Raw genomic sequence first — 22,507 nt, 5'->3', positions numbered from 1 at the left:
TTACTTTTTTTTTTTACTAATAACCCAATTTCATAGCCTTAAGAGTGTGTATATCATGAATGCTTGGCCTTGTTGGATTTGTGAGAATCTAGTGAATCTACTGGTACCTTTTTTCCCATGTAACAATAAGAAATATACTTAAAACCTGGATTAATCTTTTTAGTCACATAGCACTACTATTATTCTGAACACTACCGTATTTTGTGTCAAGGATGAATGCTGCCAAAAATGGAACATTGACAGGACTAATATTTTTTGAGAAACTACAGATATTTTTTAACACTAAACAATGGATGTTGATTATTACATTCTGAACTCACACGCCATTCCAGCAGGGGACGGTAAATCATCTATTTATTAAAGGCGTGCGTGTGTGCAGGATTTTATTTAGCTAAGTTTAATGTAAGTACATAATTGTAAATATGTTAAAAATACATGGATGACACAAGAAAGTGAAAAGACATTTCCATTGTGGTCAATTTAAAAATGAAATGACAATAGAATAATTTGAGTGAAGCTCGCTCATGGTACAGGGAGTCCCAAACAGGACGTGACAAATTTTTAGTCCACAGTGAAACAGGAAATGTCAAATGTCAAACACTTACTTGATCGACAGATGAGATCCCATGGAATCTCATGGGAACTCAGTGGTAAGTTCACACTGAAACAGGAAGTGCCAAATTTTTAGTCCACAGTGAAACAGGAAATGTCAAATGTTGGACACTTCCTGGCATGGGTGGAGCTAGAGAGGAGGCCAGGGTTGCACTCACTGATCTGTACATAACACTGGATAGCTCATTGGCCCACACACTCCATACAAACTGCTGAACCAAACTGGCATCTTACCACTCACAAGTTATGTGGACTGCACATAGCCAGATTATTAGAATGTCAACAATTTCAAGTAATAACTAAGCTGATTCTCTTATTTCCTTATTTTTGTTCTCCAGATAATGTAACCTTCATCCCTCCTAATCTATCTCTGCCATGATTAGCTATTTATTTCCTTTCTTTCTTTTAGTACTTTGACACATTCTCCCCTTCTTTTCTCAATTACTCATTTCTTACTGGGACAAATACTCACTTCTAAACATGATGATTCTTTAATCAAAAGTTTTGTGTAATCATGAGAAAGCTTGTCAAGATATATATCCACTCGCGTGGATAACGAGAGGGGGAACGAGAACAAAAGTGGATGGATAATATAGCAACAGTGGACTTTTTAATAGTTTCACTGAAAGAATAAAAACACCACTTAACTAGCTACAGGAGAGTTGGTTTTCCTTTGCAATGACAATATTTATTACACACAGCTCTATGAGCTTCAACCTAATATTCAGGGGTTGAAATACATTTTTTTTAACCTACTTGCACTGGTGCTAGTAACAAAAAAAGTTACTTGCACCAAAAAAAAAAGTTACTTGCACAACTAAAAGTCAGTCTTATATCAACCTTAAAACTCCTCCTCTGATGTGTCAGACTCTTCCTCTCTGGGGAGAGCTTGAGGGCAGAGCAGCAGCAGCGGCAGACAGTTTTTTTTTTTCACGTGTGCGCGCGAACGTACGGAACCCGGGAGAGGTCACTTAAAGTGATTTTTTTTTTCTGGCCATGTTAATTTGTGCATATGTTTTCCTTTAATTGAGCCCTTGAATTATAATAAAACATGCGCACGTTTTCAATTCGTTCAAAATGATTTGACCTAAATTGTCATCCTCATGATAGGGAGACGCTTCACCCTCAGCATCCTTTTTAATGTGCTTAAACTCCAGATGATGGGTAGCCAGAGTTCTCTATATGTCCTTGTGCACCCAAACTATGATGATATACCCTGACCACATCCATTTCTAATGAAACATGTGCACAATATAATAAAATGTGCGCACATTCTCTCCACATGCAAAACATTTTGCGATGGCACTTCCGGGGCTCCGTAATTTACATGTGCGCACGCAAACGGGACAGGAGGTCCTCAAACTGGAGCTCCTGCAGCTGCAGTTTATTTGCTGCTCCCTGAAGCATTTGCTCAATAAACAAACAGTCTGAAGGACCTCAGTGATATGGTGGGATTCTGAAGAGCGTCGCTCGTTTTTTTCTGCGACATATACATATTAAAATATTAATACAAGTGAAGCGACACAAAGTTTGCTCATGGTGCACTTTGTCCCAAACAGGAAGTGCCAAATTTTGAGTCCACAGTGAAATAGTGCAGCGGATAACTGAAAAAAAAATGCTTCAAATGGTGATTCAAGCACCAAATTTGGCACACATACTCCTTAGACATTACTCTTTTAAAAATGCCGGGTACCCATGTGCACTTTCAATAGGCGGCCAAGAAGGGGTCAATTGAAGTATTACACAGGGGTCAAAATTTAAAAATGCTCCAATCATATTGAAATGTATTCCATATTGTTTGTCTGATCATAAAGATTCCAAAAAGGTATAGTTTGGACTATCTGTGAATGAATGGTCTGGAGTTATGGGGTAAAAACAGCAAGAACACTGAGAAAGGTCAATTTCAGTTTGTACAGGGGTCAAAAGTTAAAGTTGCTCCAATTTTGGTAAAAAGTGGTGCAAATTACTGGTTGAGCTAATAGGATTAATAAATGGAATAGTTTTGACTGTGTTGCATGCTTGGTTTGCAAAGTAAAGGTTAAACAATATCAGCATCCATTGGATTCTATGACATGTGACATATGCTACCCTGTAACATGATAACTAAGCATGATACATGATGCAAACCATATTCACCCAACTAATAATTTGCATCACTTTTTACCAAAATTGGAGTAACTTTAACTTTTGACCCCTGTACAAATTGAAATTGACCTTTGTCAGTGTTCTTGCTGTTTTTACCCCATAACTCTGGAACATTCATTCACAGATAATCCAAACTATACCTTTTTGGAATCTTTATGATCAGACAAATAATATGGAATACCTTTCCATATGATTGGAGCATTTTTTAATTTTGACCCCTGTGTAATACTTCAATTGTATTTGTATATTTGTGAATATTTTCTGGGAAGACTTATTTCTGGTGTTCATCTAAATTTGCATTTCATCTGGACAAAGAGAATGTCTTATTTGGTATAACTATAGATGATAGACTGCAATATTTAACTTTTAATGTTTTATTAATGATGGAAAAGTTTTTCATTCACAAAAACAAATATATGAAGAACCATTAAAGCAATAGAAGTTGTCACACTGCTTCACACAGTAACACATCCATCCTATGCATTTTCTGTGCCCTCTTACTCCAGTTAAGGGCCACAGAGGGGAGGGGGCAGCTGGAGCCCATCCCAGCAGTCATAGGGCATGCAACAGGGTACAGGATGGGTTGGACTCCAGTCTATCGCAAGGCCACGTATAGACTGACAAACACATTGGGGGAGTGGGGTGAACAATATGAGAGTTCTGATGTCTGCCAGTCTGGATCACCTCCAAAATGCATTGGAGTCTTCCATGCCCTAATATGTTATCTGCGGTGCAAATTTGGTGAGAATCAATGAAGTAGTTTTGACGTAATCCTTCAAAGCCTATATAAAGTGGAATCTTGATCCAGAATCCGGATCACCTCCAAAATTTAATGGAGTCTTCCATGGCTTATGGCCCCTTCACACAGTGTGAATTTGGTCGATTTGCGCATAAAGCCTGAAGCAAGAATTGTGTGCAAAATGTGTAAAATTGTAGCTGCCTTGTACACCTGTTGCTACAACTATTTGTGCACACCAGTAGCTGAAAGACAGTGTGCGCTATGAGCGAACCCTCTTGCGGCAGGTGTCAGCCAAATTCCAGGTGACAAGCACAAACATCTACCACCGCTTGCATGGCACTTAGAAAATGTGTGGCCATTTGCACTATTAACACAACAACAGTCAGCAGACAATCACTGTCATGCTGGCAGTGAAATTTGTCTAAGTGCCCCACAAGTGTGGCTTTGGTCTGTGCGCTGAACTGACAGGAGGTGTGGCCATGGAGAGAAGCAGCTGTGGAGGTCTGTCGTTCTGGACATCCCAGCTGGACAACACGTACTGTGTTTGGACAGACATGGACTAACAACTGCCCACTGTTACGCACGTGGGTCTGCTTGCTGTCATAACATGGACATAAAAACATATTGCTGCGGCGATGGGCTGCAGCACACTCAGTTGCTGCAGCCCATTGACAGGCTGCCCCCAGGTTGAAACGGACCATCAGATCTTAATACTCAGCGGGCGATCTGACTGTCACATCACCCACGTGAGTTCTGTTCCACATGATGCGGTGTCAGGCCTGCAGCGCGCCATCCACAAGACATGCGTGCTGGGCAGGACACACACGCAGGCCGGCTAGACACGTGCCAGCAGATGTGGACATGATGAGATGAGCAAACTGCTTCTCATTCATGTCATTTCATGACTGTATGTCTGTGACCATGGGTCATCTGTTGTTGTTTGTCCTTCGGGGTCGAAGATGACCATGGCTCCACTAGGTGGGTAATCAGTGACGGTGCGTCCAGAGGTGGCTGATGAGGCCAATCCGGGCTTGAACGGTGCGCCCACATGTGGGACACACGTGGGTAGATGCTGCGGTGGAGGTAGAGGTAGCTCGGGCCTTGCGTGCGGCTTGTTTTGTTTTGGCGTCTGCGATCCGTCTGGCCTCTGCTGTGCGGGCGCCACTGGTGGTCTTGCTGTGCCACTGAGGGCGGTTGTGGGCAAGCGTTTCCCAAGAGGTGAGCTCAAAGCCCAGGTTTTTCAGGGACGCTTTGAGACAGTCTTTGTAGCGTTTCTTCTGCCCCCCGACAGAGCGCTTGCCCTGGCACAGTTCTCCATACAGGAGCTGCTTTGGCAGTCAAGTGTCAGGCATTCTGATTACGTGGCCAGTCCATCTGACTTGCGTCTTCTGCAGGAGGGTGTAGATGCTGGGGAGGCCGGCTCGCTCAAGGAGCTCCATGTCCGGGACTTTGTCCTGCCACCTGATGTGGAGGAGGCGACGGAGGCAGCTCATATGGAAGTGGTTGAGCTGCTTGGCATGTCTGCTGTAGACAGTCCAGGTCTCACTGGCATAGAGCAGGGTGGTTAGAACCACTGCACGGTAGACCTTCAGCTTGGAGGTAATGCTAAGTCCTCTCCGTTCCCAGACATTCTCACGGAGCCTTCCAAATGAGGCGCTGGCTTTTGCAACTCTGTTGTTGATTTCTGCATCGATGTTGACTGCGCGAGAAAGGGTGCTACCCAGGTATGTAAAGTTGTCGACCACCTGCAGATTCTGTCCTGTCACTGTGATGTGGGGTTCTTGGTATAGTTTTCCGGGTGCTGGTTGGTACATAACTTCGGTCTTTTTGGTGCTGATGGTGAGACCGAAGTTGTCGCATGCTTTCGAGAAGCAGTCCATTTCGTGCTGCATCTTCTGTTCTGTAGCTGCGTTGAGTGCGCAATCATCAGCAAACAATAGATCTCTGATGACGGTCTCTGTTACCTTGGTGACAGCCTGGAGGCGCCTGAGGTTGAACAGCCCGCCGTCAGTCCTGTATCTGAGGCGAATGCCGTCCTGGCCATCCTGGAAAGCGTCGGTCAGCATGGCGGAAAATATCATGTCCACAGTTCCACGTCCGACACGGAATCCGCATTGACTTTCTGGAAGGAGGCCCTGCTCAAGGTGTTGTAGTAGGTGGTTGAGCATGACTCGAGACAGGATTTTCCCTACGATGGACAGAAGGGAGATGCCTCTGTGGTTGTCCCATTGCTGGCGGTTGCCTTTCCTCTTGTAGATGTGGATGATACTGGCGTCCTTCAACTGTTGGGGGATCTCGCCTGCACTCCACAATGACTGGAAGAGCTTGGTCAGTCTTTGCAGCAATGCTGGGCCGCCTGCCTTGTACACTTCAGCAGGGATAGCATCTGGTCTTGGAGCTTTGTCACAGGAGAGCTGTTTGATGGCCTGTCTGACTTCATCTTCTGTGGGCGGAGTGTCGAGGTCTTTGTTGACCTCCACTTGAGGTAGGCGCGCAATGGCTTCTTCGTTGATTACGGCAGGGCGGATGAGGACCTGGTTGAAATGTTCAGCCCATCTCTCCAGTATCTGCGTCTTCTCTGTCAGCAGTTGGGTCCCATCTGCACTGAGGAGGGGGGGAGGAGCCTGAGGACTGAGGTCCGTAGACAGCATTCAGCAAGTCATAGAAGCGCTTGGTGTTGTGACTGTCCGCATAGCCCTGGATTTCATCGGCCTTCTTGCTAAACCAGGCATCTTGCATCACGTGTATCTTCTTCTGGACCCTCTGCCTGGCGTTGGTGAAAGCATCTTTCTTTGCTTGTGAGGAGGGGTCGTTCTGGTGGACTCGGAACAGCTGGTGTTTCTCTGGCAGCAGGGACTGAATCTCTTCGTCGTTCTCGTCAAACCAGTCCTGGTTTTTACGTATGGTTGATCCGAGGTGTTCGAGAGCCATGCAGTAGACAGTATCTCTGAACGCAGCCCACTGTTCCTCAATGCTGTCCTGGTCGTTCAGCGTGTCGGACAGCCTGTCATCCAAGTCACTGGAGAGTTGGTCAGCGACCTTCTTCAGCTTCGAGACATTGAGCCTCTTTACAGCCTTCTGACCCTGGGGTCTTCTTGCTGGTTGGATGCGAAGTTTGCACTTAGAGACGATGAGCCGGTGGTCGGTCTAGCACTCGGCACCGCACATCGACTTGGTCACCCGCACGTCCTGCCTATCCCTCTTCCTGGTGATGACATAATCGATCAGATGCCAGTGCCTAGAACGCAGATGCATCCAAGATGTCTTGTTGCAGATGGGGAGGCGGAACAGGGTATTGGTGATAATGAGGTTGTGCGCAGCACAGGTTTTGAGAAGCAGCAGTCCGTTGCTGTTGCACTTGCCAATGCCATGTCTTCCAATGGCTCCATCCCAGGTCTGGTGGTCGACCCCTACTCTAGCATTGAAGTCCACGAGGACAAAAAGTTTCTCGGACTGTGGGACTGCTGCAATAAGGGTGTCGAGTTCTTCGTAGAACTTGTCCTTGGTGTCTTCAGAGTTTGTCATGGTGGGGGCATATGCGCTAATCAGAGTCGCATTCTTCTTCCCTCCCAGCGGGAGCTGAAGAATCATCAGTCATTCATTGATGCCCTCTGGAAGCTTGGCAAGTTTCCTTGCGAGATGGGACTTGATGGCAAAGCCAACTCCTGCTTCTCGCCGTTCAGCGCTGCTGCGACCGCTCCAGAAGAATGTGTATCCGCCACCTTGCTCTGTGAGCTGGCCCTTGTCCGCAAGGCGTGTTTTGCTGAGTGCCACTATGTCCACATTGTAGCGAGCTAGTTCCCTGGCCACTAGTGCCGTTCTTCTTTCTGGCCTGTCTACTTTGATGTTATCCAGCAGGGTTCGCACATTCCATGTGCCAAGATTTAATACCTTCACTTTCTTTTTTGCTGAGTTATGACCGCTGAGTGGGATCCCCGCAAGCCGTGGTATGCTTACCGGGGTGAGTTTGAAGCAGGCTATGTTTGAGGCACCTTTTCTAGCCCCTTCCTCCCTGGAGGTGAGCAGAGCGATCCTAAACAGGGCTGCTCAGTCACCCAGGGGCTGCCGAACTCCACTGCTACTTCAGCCCAGTAGAGAGCGACCCTATGGCCTGGGCCGCCTGTGTGCAGGTTTGTGACTACAGTTCCCAGTGTATCCGCACCTGCTGCTTCACCACTCGCCCATCGCCACAGAACTTGTGTTTTTTGTTTTTTTTTATTATTATTACAGTGGTGGGTGTGTGGTGGTGTGGAGGGTGGAGTCATGACTTGCGCATGACTTGGATTTAAGTGAGGGAGAGTTGCGCACAGTCGTCAGCCTCACTCTCTTATCCCGGCCCATCTGTGTCCAGTGGCAAGACATAGTCAGGACGGCTGGAGATGGCTCGGGATGCAGTGGTTGGCCAACAGTGTCCTTAGCATCTCACTGTGCCCTGTTCACGCTCCACAGCGCTTAGCTGGGTCCGCCTTTCTGCCTGTTGAACCAATCAGTTGGTTTCCTCCGCGCAGTCCGCCGGATCCAGTCTTCGCATGCAAGGGTAGACAAGCCCGAATTCACTGAGGGTTTTAGACCTGTCAGCTACCCTCCGCCTGGTTCAGCCGGCCAGTCGAAGCTGTTGCCCGGGGTGTGGCCGCTGTTGCATGCTAACAGCTGCTAGGAGCCACAGGGGAGAGCTGAGTGCATGGTGAGGACCAAGATGGGTGAACTACTCCGAAGAGCACGACATGTCCCCCCAACAGAGGTACTACCTCTACCATACACCCCATACACCCCAGGGTCATCTACAGAGGAACAGACAGATCATATTGCCCGCTTGATATGAGGGATTCAAAATAATGCGATGTTTTTATATGGTGTGTGTGTTTTTTTTTTTGTTTTTTTTTAATACGTCCATGTCCTTCCTGATACCAGGCAGTTTCCAGCACCTTTCACAAGCCAGTGATGGTAGCTCATTGGTAAAATTTTTGATTGGCAACCAGCGTTTTTGGAAATCGTGGGTTGTGCTGAATTGTCCATATTCACACTATGTGTGAAGGGGCCCTTAATATCTATCTGTGGTGAAAATTTAAACGTTTCTGTAAAGTTTCACTTTTTATAGACTTTGAAGGATTCAATCAAAAACTACTTCACCGATTCTCACCAAATTGGCACCACACATACATAGAAGACTCCATTAAAGTTTAGAGGTGATCCAGATCCGGATTCTGGTTCGTCATTTCACTTTATAGGCTTTTAGCATTTTCCGCCATGTTGGATTAGCAGCCAGAAGAGAGAGACCTACCAACATATATCAGTTTGCTTCTCTACTTTTATTGGCTGTCACTGTGTGCTTCCCAGCAGCCCTCACGCAAATCTGGGGAAGCCCCCCATGTGATTTATGACTTTGCTATTATAGACTTTATGGGTCGTTACCGTAAGTAGTTCAAGCCGTCTGTTCTTTTGAAATTTTCCCGAATTTAATTTTTTTTCTAGACAACACAAATTTTGATCACATTGCCCATGTCATATTATGAATCCCTATTTAAAAGACAAATAAAATCATAGTTGAGCCAAACAAAATTCTTTTCATGACTTAAATCTTAAAAAGCTTACTGGCGGTATAACCTTGTTGGGAACAACTTTGGGCCCCCACACTGGACATGCTCACACTACAACTTTGCAAACAGAATTTTGTCCCCAAAGCATGAATAATACAAATACGCATTTATCATCTCTGGTACTGTGTCAAATTGCTTTTGTCATCTCCTCCCTCTATTTCATGTGTGACAGCCATGTCTTTATTTTTTTCCTCCTCCTCTGTACAGCAGCCCCTTGACTCTGTTGAATATTCAGAGGAGATTGCAGACACACCACCGAAACGAAAATCACCCTACATCCTGAAGAGACAAACAGTGCACAGCACAAAGTCCCGGAGGCCTTACATCTTAAAACGAAGCAGAGGTTACTGACAACCATCCCTATGGAGGGGATGCTGGAGTTTCGGTGACAACACACCATATGCTTTCTGTGGATGTGATTGTTTCCCTGCAGTAGTTTTTCTCTCTCTGTTCTGTCAAACCCTCTGTTGCTCATCCAGCAATGAGACCTGCTTGTTTTCAGCTCCTCAGAATGCAGAAACATCAAGTAAAAACATGCATCTGTGAAAGAACACATTGTATGTTATTTCTTCACTGCACAGTAACTTTATTTTCATTCAGAATGTGATTAAAGAATTCATAATACAAAAACAATGTGATTAAAGAATTCATAATACAAAAACAGTGTGACATGTCTTGGCAAATCTTTGAAGAACGTGACCTTTTGAACTCTACTGTAGTGTTCTAATCCTGCTATGGACTGGCAGCCCATCCAGGAAGTCCTCCACTGGGAAAGGTTCCAGCCCCCCTACACTCTAACTGGAACAAGTGGATATAGAAAGTGAAGGAAGGAATGCATGTAGTCAGGCTGGTACTCATGGTGCTTGTGCGTGCTAAAAATAAATGATGCGCAACAGAAAACAAGGGAAGTGGTTCATAAGAGGAAAGCAATGACAGATCAGAGGAAGAATGTTTCCCCTCTGCTGTGCATCAATGTTTAACACACATGAGCACCATGAGTACCAGTTATGTGCACCCCTGAATATACTACAAGACTGTCATTCCAGTGTTACTCATTTTATTTAAAATTCTTATTTGTATTAAATCTGACAGCTTTTTATAACCTGTTTTCAATCCACATCAAACCACTTTTTTTTAATTCATAAAATATACTAAAAGGATGACATAGTGACTTGCCTGAGATCAGCCATCCAGCAATTCAGTTGCAATTTCAATACAAATGTGAAGAAAAGATGACAAAAGAGTAATACAATAAAATGCCATAAACCCTTGAGTGGAGAAACCAGCAGCTCAGGTGCCTATTTTGGAGATGAAAGTTTTACTGATCTTGACTTCACAGATGATGCTGTCATCTTTGCAGAATCAATGGACACCTTAATTGTAGCACTTGAGAAGCTGCATGTCTGGGTTTGTGACTGTCCTGTATCAAGACAAAGATCCAGGTTTTCAATTACTTTGTACACTCGTCATCACAAGTGTATCTGCATGTGGAAAAACTAATGAACTTGAAGAGTCGTTCACATACAGCGGGTAAAATAAGTCTTGAACATGTAACGTTATTTTTCTCAGTAAACAGTGCATCCAGAAAGTATTCACAGTGCTTCACATTTTTCACATTCTTCTCTTTTTCCATATTTATGTTACAGCCTTATTCCAAAATGGATGAAATTTGTTCTGAAAATTCTACACACAACACCCCATAATGACAATATGAAAAACTTAGATTTGCTAATTACATATAAAAAAACAACAACAAAAAAAAAAACAAAGAAGTCACATGTACATAAATATTCACAGCCTTTGGTATGAAGCTCAAAATTGAGCTCAGGTGCATCCAATTTCTACTGACATTCATGTCTCTACGTCTTCAACCTTTGAGATAATGCGACACCTTGAAGAAGAGTACAGAGTCATGAGTTCACTGGAGTGATGTGTTTGGTGATGCCAGTAACTTTGGAGGAAAACGCAGGACCAAGTGAGCCCTGGTGCTTCCTGTCTTAAAGTTGTTGTGCGACTTGGAAGCAGTGGCAGCTGGTGAAGGGCACCTTGCTACAGGGCTATATTACATCTCACTAGGTGTACTTAAGAAACTGGGAACCAAGTGTATATTTGTAGCAAAATACAGTAAAATGGGTAACTCTCTCTCTCTCACAGACACACACACACAGTTTGACAAAGCTGTTGCACTTGCATACTCTGAGCATATTTATAAAGTATGTTGAGTATATTCTTCTTTCTCAATCTGCCCCTCCTTGGACATTAGCCAATGTCTATGGTAGTTTGTCCTCTAAGGACACCTGGATACCATTTGAATGACTTTGGGTCATATGAACTGTCTGTTACAATGTTTCCAGAGTATAATTCTTACGTTTTTATTTTGTTTGTTCATTTACTACTTTTAGAAGTCCTCAGACTTACATTCCATTGCAACATATGTACCAAAAAAATTATCCATTTGTTGTTATCAATAAATACACAAACTTTTTATATAGGGTTTTCCCAGGAATCAAAGCCAAAACAAAACAAACTCAAATAATCAAAGAATAAATTTCAATAACAAAAAGTACACCACCACAATACATAAAAATCCAAAATGAAAGAGCAGATAAAAGAAAAACGCTGCGACTTATACTCGTACTACTTTTGCCAACAGATTACAGACGTGACTTATGCATTGTTTATTTAATTTTTTTGAAAGGAGAGACTTATAATCTGAAAAATACTGTACATATAGGCTTCAAGATGAAGAGTATCACTTGGATCATAAAGTATCATAAAGGAATGTTACCAATGATATTTTGGTGATGTGCCGTTTTTCTGAGCGTGATCCAGCACACAGGTGCCTCAAAGTTGAGAACCTCAGCAGCTGGAGAAGGCCAAGGGGACGTTCACATTGCACCTGGCTGCAGAAGATAGATGGTTACTTTTGAGAGGTGTAGGTATACCTGTTGTATACCTGGGTAGTTGTCATCTGGGACCCAAAGTGCATCTGTAGTGTGGTGGATGTGGCAGCACACGACACCAGCACATACTCCAAGATCTGAGCTGGCCTGAGTGTGAAACAAAACTCTCAGTAAGAGATTGAGTTGCACAAAATTAACTTAGTACATTGGATATTTACATGATCTTCTGTCTAAGAAATGTTTTCTTTGGAGCTATATTTTTATTTTAGAATTCTAGAATAGGCTATTACCATGATGATGTTGACGATTACAACAAAAAAATGAAGTATTTTGTAATATATTTCTTCAATGAGTTTCAGATTTTTTGACCTTTTAGAGTCTCACAGTAACAAATGTTTACAGTGTTTCCGTACAGCTGTTGATTTTATGTTGCAACAAACTTCATAAAGATATTGTAACCTTGATCTTTTTAATTATTTTATATTGAAATCCTGAAGTCATAAAAACATGACAATGATATGATATAAATTATTTAATGATATTTACAACAAAAATGTTAAATTAACAGATTGGTGTAAAAGCTCCACCATGAAGAAACTTGTGTGATTTCAGGGATGACAAACAATTTTGAGGGTTAAAAAGAAGTAAGCTGATTTAATGTTAGAACTACATTTAGTTGAATTTAATCTGCTAATAGTTGTCAAAGTTATTTAAAATGCTAATATGCTAAAGAGAACGTTAGCTTCACTAATTAGCTGTTAAATTATTAGCTGAGCTGTGGTTCCGTGGTGTGGTGGACCCAATATAAGAACGAGAGCCCGCAGTCGCACTGAGACGTTTCCCGGCAAGGAGGCGTGGTTGCCATTGGCTCAGGACATCTCAGTGGGCAGCATGCACTGACACTCAAAGAATCTCATCAAGAAACAGATGGAAAATGCTGGAAAGCTGCGCATGTTAGCAAAGCCATGAACGAAGGAAGACAACATTTTCTTCCATAATTAAGCAGTTTTAGTTCTTCTTGTTACTTTTTCCATGACTTTTGTATGATAAACTGGTGCAAAGCATCATGCCTGTGTATGAAATCTGAGAAACCATGTTGAATGGAATTTTATTCAAAGCTGAATTTATTCAGTATTATACAAAAATTTAATGGGGCCCATGTAGAATTAATTAATGCGGTCTGTGTGCCTGTCTGGATTGTGTGGTACTGTGCCTGCAGAATTTGGAAGCTGAAACATATTGGATCTGTATAGACTTTCAACACTAAAATAAAATAAAAATTTCGTAGCTGATCATGCATTTGCTTTCAGAACTACTGGGCTGATGAAGCCATTCGCTTATAGAATCAGAAATCGTTTACAGCTGCAAGTGTCTTGTCTGCATTGCACAGTGGAGAACTTGTTTGGAATCCTGTCAAAGTTTATACACACACACACACACACACACACACACACACACACACACACACACACACACACACACACACACACACACACACACACACACACACACACACACACACACCCCCAATTCCAATGAACTTGGGATGTATAAAATGTAAATAAAAATGCAATGATTTACAAATCCTCTCCAACCTATATTCAATTGAATACATCACAAAGACAAGATATTTAATGTTCAAAATGAAACATTGTTTTTGTGCAAATATTTGCAAATTTTGAAATGATGCCTGTAACACATTTCTAAAAAGCTGGGACAGTGGTATGTTTACCACTGTGTTACATCACCTTTCCTTCTAACAACACTCAAGCATTTGGGAACTGATGACACCAATTGTTGAAGCTTTGTAGGTGGAATTCTTTCCCATTCTTGCTTGATGTACGACTTCAGTTCAACAGTGCGGGGTCTCCGTTGTTACATTTTGTGCTTCCTAATGGGCCACACATTTTCAATGGGTGACAGGTCTGGACTGCAGGCAGGCCAGTCTAGTACCCGCACTCTTTTACTACGAAGCCATACTGTTTTAACACGTGCAGAATGTGGCTTGGTATTGTCCTGCTGAAATAAGCAGGGACGTCCCTGAAAAAGTCATTGCTTGGATGGCAGCATGTGTTGCTCCACAACCTGGATGTACCTTTTAGCATTGATGGTGCATCACAGTTGTGTAAGTTGCCCATGCCATAGTCACTAATACACCCCCATACCATCACAGATGCTGGCAACAATCTGGATGGTCTTTTTCCTCTGTTGTCCAGAGGACACAACATGTATGATTTAGCAAAAACAATTTGAAATGTGGACTCAGACCACAGCACACTTTCCACTTTTCGTCTCTCCATTTCAAACGAGCTCGGGCTCAGAGAAGGTGGCAGCATTTCTGGATGTTGATGTATGGCTTTCGCTTTGTATGGTAGAGTTTTAACTTGCACTTGTAGACGCAGTGACGAACTGTGTTAACTGACAGTGTTTTTTTTTTTTAAGTGTTCCTGAGCCCACGCAGTAAGATCCTTAACACAGTGGTGTTGGTTTTAATGCAGTGCTGCCTGAGGGATCGAAGGTCACGAGCATTCAATGTTGGTTTTCAGCCTTTCCGCTTACGTGTAGAAAATTCTCCAGATTATCTGAATCTGATTATATTATGGACTGTAGATGATGGAATCCTCAAGTTCCTTGTAATTGAACATTGAGAAACATTATTCTTAAACTGTTGGTGTACTGTCCTCGCTGAGGCGTAGGAGCTTCGACTAGCCAGTGAGCTAAACTGACTCAATGATGAAGGACGTGTCCTTGTTGTAGTTTGCGAATTTATTACACAGTCTCATCGTTTTGAATACAGAGTGAAACTGGAAAAAATGAGAAAAATCAGCAATTAGCTATCTCTTTTCATTAATATACTCAACAAAAATATAAACGCAACACTTCTGGTTTTGCTCCCATTTTGTATGAGATGAACTCAAAGATCTAAAACTTTTTCCACATACACAATATCACCATTTCCCTCAAATATTGTTCAGAAACCAGTCTAAATCTGTGATAGTGAGCACTTCTCCTTTGCTGAGATAATCCATCCCACCTCACAGGTGTGCCATATCAAGATGCTGATTAGACACCATGATTAGTGCACAGGTGTGCCTTAGACTGCCCACAATAAAAGGCCACTCTGAAAGGTGCAGTTTTATCACAGCACAATGCCACAGATGTCGCAAGATTTGAAGGAGCGTGCAATTGGCATGCTGACAGCAGGAATGTCAACCAGAGCTGTTGCTCGTGTATTGAATGTTCATTTCTCTACCATAAGCCGTCTCCAAAGGCGTTTCAGAGAATTTGGCAGTACATCCAACCAGCCTCACAACTGCAGACCACGTGTAACCACACCAGCCCAGGACCTCCACATCCAGCATGTTCACCTCCAAGATCGTCTGAGACCAGCCACTCGGACAGCTGCTGAAACAATCGGTTTGCATAACCAAAGAATTTCTGCACAAACTGTCAGAAACGTCTCAGGGAAGCTCATCTGCATGCTCGTCGTCCTCATTGGGGTCTCGACCTGACTCCAGTTCGTCGTCGTAACCGACTTGAGTGGGCAAATGCTCACATTCACTGGCGATTGGCACGTTGGAGATGTGTTCTCTTCAACTCTATGCGAAGGAGATGTGTTGCAGTGCATGAGGCAGATGGTGGTCACACCAGATACTGACTGGTATCCCCCCCCCCCCAATAAAACAAAACTGCACCTTTCAGAGTGGCCTTTTATTGTGGGCAGTCTAAGGCACACCTGTGCACTAATCATGGTGTCTAATCAGCATCTTGATATGGCACACCTGTGAGGTGGGATGGATTATCTCAGCAAAGGAGAAGTGCTCACTATCACAGATTTAGACTGGTTTGTGAACAATATTTGAGGGAAATGGTGATATTGTGTATGTGGAAAAAGTTTTAGATCTTTGAGTTCATCTCATACAAAATGGGAGCAAAACCAAAAGTGTTGCGTTTATATTTTTGTTGAGTATATATAACTTCACAGTAAATATAAATTGTAACTGAAAGCTTGTGGCTGCTAATGGCGGCATATATCGACAGGTAAACAGCAAATTAATTAATTATCGCTCAACATGAGTCTCCAAGAATGAGCAGCTCCGACTAGTGGTAGAAATAATTATCTTAAACAACGTGGGTAATAGTTCCCATTGACTCTACCAGCTTCACAGACTTATTTTTAGCACAGATTCTACAGTGAAAAACATAATACATACAAGCGTTGCTTCTCCAAGAAATAACCAACGGTTTAGCCTTTCATATTTTAGACTGTAAGCTCTCATCTCTGTCTGCAGCAGCGTGTGTGGATATCACATGACGCACTTACACAGCACTTCCTGCTCTATTGCAGTTTTTAGTGTCAAATAAAAGCATTCCTGTCAAAATAAAACTCCCTTTAACAAACTGAACTAAGATGCCTGAAAGGCAGAACACTCACCGCCTGACCTTATTAGGTCACTATAACCAACTCTAACCTTTATTTAATCTGTTGGCAAAAGTAGTACTACTTCTGTAATCGGTCTCTGAAAAGACTTCAAAGAGCCTTGATCTGACGTCTTTATCTGGACTTCTGACTTTGCCAACTCTTCCTGGAAAGACAGCAGTGATCTTTGCCATAGGCCACTTGTTGCGTGCAGCTTGACAGTCCATGAGGAGCACGATGTCTCCTACTTTCAGATCTCTTTGTCTGTCCACTTCCTTTGGGTCTGTAGAGTGGGAAGGTACTCCTGACGCAAGCGGCGCCAGAACTCGTCGGCGAGGGCCTGCACCTGTCTCCACTGTTTGCTGTAGAGATCCTTCTTTGTAAACTCTCCTTGAGGTGGGGAACCTCCTACTTTCTGAGTAAGAATCATTGCAGGCGACAATATGGAAGGTGACTCTGGGTCAGTAGAGACTGGGACAAAAGGTCTAGCTAGCATTGATAACTGCCGCCACTTCCATCATTAGAGTGCATAAAATGTCGTGGGAGAGCTGAATGTTTTGTTTGAGCAGGATACCATCTAGGATACATCTTGACAGACCTATAAGCCATTCCCAAGACCCTCCCATATGGGACGCATGTGGGGGGTTGAAAACCCATGAACAGTTCTGCTCATTCAAGAACCTGTGCACTGTGACATCTGGATCTTTGTGACTCAATCCCAGTTCCTTTGCAGCTGCCACAAAGTTTGTTCCACAGTCTGATCTTATCTGCTTTGCCGGTCCACGTATGGCAAAGAACCGCCTCAGCGCATTAACGCAGCTGGATGTATCCAAAGATGCAATGATCTCAATGTGCACGGCCCGTGAACTCGTGCAGCAGAATAGCATAGCCCACCATTTGCATTGGGCCTGGCCTCCTCTTGTGCGTCTGGAAACAACTGGCCAGGGTCAGAACATGTCAACTCCAACATACGTGAAAGGTGGAGATATGTGCAAGCACTCTGGGGGTAGGTCAGCCATGAGCCGCTTTCCGCCTATGACCCAGTAACCTACTGCTCTGGGGGCCCCTTCAGTAAAGTGGCGGCCTTGATGTTTTACCTGCTCATGGTATTGTCTCACTAGAAGTAGGGAGATGTGACTGTTCTTAGGCAAGATGATAGGGTTCCTCTCTGCTGCACTTATGTCCATGTGTTTTAGTCTTCCACCAACACAAATCAGATGTCCTTTAAGGACGGGGTTGAGCTTATTAAGTGTACTGTTTCTGGACACAGACTGTGTTAGAGAGATCTGCAATTTCACTTGAGAAAAACTCTTCTTGTGCTGCTTTGGTGATGATGAATCTTGCTTGAGACAACTCATCAGGAGTTTGTGGGAGAGTACAATGGTGCCATCCTTTACATGTGCTCAGCCTTTTCTGTGTGTACGTTTTGACGATGTGAATGAGCATAGCGATTGCCCCTTGTGAGTGAGTGCATGGTTGAAATGCGTTTGAATCTTGTGGCGTTAAGTCCCTTTTCTTGACTGTGTGAGGTAACTGCTCACCTCAGACCTTATTTCTGTGTCTGATTCTGGGTTCACAAGCTCATATGTCTGTTTTGTGTCCTCTTCACTACTGCTTGGTATGTACAAAAAAGCTAGTCCTGTAAACCATGTTGTGTGTGTCAGTGAGGCTGCGGGGACTGACCTGGAGGCGTAGTCTGCAGGATTCTCTTTAGAACAGACGTAGACCCACTGACCTGGTGTTGACTGATGAATGCGATGAACTCGATTGTGAACGTAGATGTGGAAACATTTAGTTTGATTGTAGATGTATCCAAGCACGACTTTGCTGTCAGAGTAGAACCTAACTGAGTCCAGGTTCAGGTCAAGTTCGTCCTGGATGAGATCAGCGACTTCCACAGCAAGTACTGCGGCACTCAATTCCAGCCGAGGGACGGTGGGATGGGAGAGTGAGGCTAGCTTTAGTTTTAGGAAAAACTAATCCTACATCCACTCGTCCTTCATTTTGGACAGTTTTGAGGTAGGCTACGACGCCAATGGCCTTGGTGGATGCGTCGGAAAATATGCATAGCCCTATGTGCTTTGCTTTGGAGAGTGAAGTTATGCTGTATGCCTGAGGAATGTGCAGCTTGTTCAGATCGTGCAGAGACTATCTCCATGCTTCCCATTCTTTAAGCTTTCCTTCGGGAAGAGGTGCATACCAATCACACTTGTCTACACGGAACTCTCTCAAAAGACTTATCTTCAATGGTTACTGGTGCGAGTATGCCCAAGGGGTTGAAAATGCTGTTCACTGTAGACAGAACACCCCTGCGAGTGAATTGCTTGTTTTCTTCTGACACTTTGAACGTGAAGGTGTCTGTTGTGGTTACCCATAGTAGGCCTAAACTGTGCTGCACTGGTGTGGCCTCACCACTGAAATCCAGGTCTTTCAGAACAGCACAATCTTCCAGTGCAAATGCTTGGAGGACAGTGTCATGCCTTGTAAAGTCTTTTGCAGTGAGTTGAAGCGAGACATGACATACTCACGGTTGTTCAACAGCCATTGTCGCTGGGCTCTGAAGGGTAAGGGAGCAACCCAATGATTTGACTTGTCCTTGAACATTTCTCTGTCCATTATTTCCAAGAAGATTGCGTCTTCGATGGACGGGCCTGGTTTGTTGTCAGAACCTGTTTCATTGAAGACATTCTGTACTAGGGCCTCTTATGATGCTTTACCAGATTTAGTCATTTGGTCTCCTTTTTAGCAGGCATTCTCAGTTAGCCTAACGGAGCTGTTGCAGGACGTGCAGATAGAAGGATAGCCGTTTTCTAATACATTTGTCTTGTATGGGTTTACAGTTGGTTTGTGTGAATTTCCAAGACACACATCACCTATCAGGACCCATCCTAAGTCCAGTCTCTGTGCGAATGGGGCATTGTGAGGTCCATTCACCTGCTGACGGACCTTGTGGACCCTCAAAATGTCTCTCCTCAGCAGAATGAGGATTTTTGCGTTGGAGTCAAGCTCCGGAATGTATTGAGCCATTTTTCTCAGATGGGGGTGGTTGCGAGCGGCATCGGGTGTGGGATTTTAGTCTTGTCATTTAGTATTTCATCACACTCGATTAATGGTGGGAGTGAGAGTACTGTTTTTCCATCAAGAGATTCTATCTGGAAACCTTCTGCTTTGCGACCTGCTGTCTCAGTTGGCCCAGCAGAAGTTTTGAGTCTGTAGGGGAACAGATTGCTCTTTATTTCAAACAGTTCGAAGTCTGAGTGGACTAGTGAACGATTACTTTGGTCATCTAGAATAGCATACATGTTAGCTGCTTTTTCACGCTGACCATGGTAATACACTCGAACCAGACAGATCTTAGAGCAGGATCTACCTGATGGCACAGGATCTTCCTGTGCCATACACCTGAGTACATTGTGAGCTCACTGCTGTACTGTTGACAGTGCTTTCTTCCTCCCCGTCATCGCTTGCTGCGGGTAAGGACCGAGGGGAGACTTGAGGTGGTGGACCTAGATGCATGGCAGTTTCATGACGATTGTTGCACTCCATACACTTCATGGGCGCTTTACAAACCTTCGCTAAGTGACTAGTCGAAGTGCAGCACTTGAGACACCATTCTGTTTGAAAATAGCTTTACTTTCAATACTTTTTGCTCTGAATGCTCTGCATTTCTTTATTGGATGTGGTTTGTTGTGGATGGGACAGTTTTTCTCTAGTCCATCAATTTTCTTTGCAGGCAGGTTTGCTGGCTGTCCTTGCCCTGTAGAGATGTCGGTTTTATGAACAGATATTTTACTACCATAACTCCTAGAGGGAGCTTGATTTGGTTTCTTGTTTGTATGTGGAAAAATAAAACTTGGATCATTTCTCCTACGTGCCTCATGACAGATGAAACTGGCAAAGTAATTGAACGCGGGAAATAGCCCACTGTTTTCCTCTTTGTACTTTGAGCCGACTGAGACCCATTTCTCTTGTAGCCTGTAAGGAAGTTTTTCTATGATAGGTCCTATGCCCCTGGCAGTGTCTAGGTATGTTAGTGCTGTCAGGTAGCCCTCTTCCTTAGCACATTGTAGCTCCATGAGGAGATCACCTAGGTCTCTTAGCTTCCCATAATCTTTGGTAGATATTTTAAGGAATTCATCAAGTCTTAAATAGAGACTTCTGTCGCAGCGTAGCATTCCTGGAGATGTGCCCAGGCCTTTTGTAGAGCTATATTTGGGTTTTCAGGCTGTACAGAGCGGATTCTTTTGACATGTTTGCCGGACTCCATCCCAAGCCCCTTAACCAGTAAATCCAAAATTTAGTTAGCTGTGAGTCCTAAATCTGAAGTGGCACTGTTGAATGATGACTCATGCGCAATAACTCTCTGGTTTGTCATCAAATTGGTAGAGGCTTGTACTCACTAGGTCACAGCGAGCCAGGTATCGTGCTAGGTGTTCTGTTTCAGGTGTTACACTGATGGGAGTTGTAAAGTCTCTGGGAATGAATGATGCCGCTGATGGATTTGGTGAAGGGCTACAGTAGTAGTGAGTTGACTTGGGCTTTGGTTGGAGTCTGTTTTGTCCATAACAAATGCTTGTTTGATCATTGTTTCCACAATTGTCTTGGCTGTCAACAAATGTTTTGCTTTGCGGTTTGTTATGCTCATTGTCATCTTTATCCTGTCCCTTTAAGTCCTTCTGTGATAGGACATCCCATGCGACAAAGCTTTCTTCTGGCAATACTGGACTGGGTACTGTGGGATGTGCAGCTTCCTGACTTTGTTGTGATTTAAGTTCTACTTGTCTTTGGACATATTCTTGAGTCCATGTTGCAATGTCTTTTTGTAAGACTTCACGAGCAGGTGAGTCTGACTTTACTGATTCTAATTCTTCTGCTGCCTCCAATGCTTCAGCTTGTGTAACGGCTGCAGCTGCCTCTCTGAAATGCCAATGCACTCAGTTCAGCTTCCAGCCTTGATTTTTGTAACTGTAGCTCTGCTTCTCTTGCAGCCTTTTCCACTTTTAGCTTCGCTTCCTTTTCTGTATCGGACCTTTTTATTTTTTGCAAAAAACCATATGGATTTGAATCACGTGTGACTGCATCAGCCAAGCTTGAACCTTCGTGCACATGCGTGAGTTTTCACACCTGTCGGTTGCATCATTCACCTGTGAGCAGGCTTTGTGTGAGCAGTGGTCCACCCTTCATCGGATTTTTATTGCGAATAAATGTCTGAACGATTTGGAGAAACTGTGCGAGACCTCCAGCTGGACACCATTCGGAAAATTTAGATGGCTTTCAGCGACGATTTTATGGGGATTACACAGATTAAGGAGTGCTCCAGCCGGTTTAAAGACCGCCCACAGCATCAAAGGCAGAAGGCGTGGGCATCAGCACATTCTACTGTTATAGGAGTTTTTTTTTCATGGAAAGAGAAGCGGAGGATTGTGCCACCGTGCTCCTCACTGCGCGGGACAAAACCACCTCTGTTGGTCTCACAGGACGGCTTTCGGTTGCTTTTCAGTCGTGTGAATATCCGAGAAATTGTGCATGAGCTTGACATGCCCCAACATGTCCTGTGAGGCTTCATCACGGCGTTGCTTTGCGCCATGCGGCTCCACGGCGACGCGTGGAATTCCTCCGCACGTCTGTCTCAATGTGCCGAAAAAGTGCTGATGTCCACGTCTTCCGCAATTCCTCTGCTAGTCAGACGACATACCGGATCAAGACAGCGTCCAGTTTAGAAATGAACGGCATATTCCACTGTTACAGGAGTTTTTTTTTCATGGAAAGAGGAGCGGAGGAATTCCGCGCATCACAGCGGAGCTGCATGGCGGAAAGCAACACCGTGATGAAGCCTCACAGGACATGTTGGGGCATGTCAAGCTCATGCACAATTTCTCGGATACTCACACGACTGAAAAGCAACCGGAAGCCGTCTGAAAGCCGTCCTGTGAGACCAACACGGAGATCGTTTTGTCCTGCGCCATGAGCGGCACGGTGGTGCAATCCTCCACTTCTTTCCATGAAAAAAACTCCTGTAACAGTAGAATGTGTCGAAAAAGTGCTGATGTCCACAACTTCTGCTTTTTTCAGATGACGTCCCAGATCAACA

General features: G+C 44.0%; 1 protein-coding gene across 1 annotated transcript in view; it reads left to right on the top strand.

Annotated features, from left to right (window-relative positions):
* The window catches only part of nts (neurotensin), a 39,345-nt gene extending 29,622 nt beyond the window's left edge, over positions 1-9,723 (top strand). The window contains exon 4 of the mRNA XM_034175903.1: positions 9,301-9,723. Within this exon, the coding sequence (XP_034031794.1) occupies positions 9,301-9,444 (144 nt within the window). The 3' untranslated portion in view covers positions 9,445-9,723. The remainder of the gene's footprint in view (positions 1-9,300) is intronic.
* The last annotated feature ends 12,784 nt before the right edge of the window (positions 9,724-22,507 follow it).

The sequence above is a fragment of the Thalassophryne amazonica genome, chromosome 8 (genome assembly GCF_902500255.1).
Source record: "Thalassophryne amazonica chromosome 8, fThaAma1.1, whole genome shotgun sequence".
Lineage (NCBI taxonomy): Eukaryota > Metazoa > Chordata > Actinopteri > Batrachoidiformes > Batrachoididae > Thalassophryne > Thalassophryne amazonica.
This window is presented reverse-complemented; position numbering and strand designations above follow the sequence as displayed.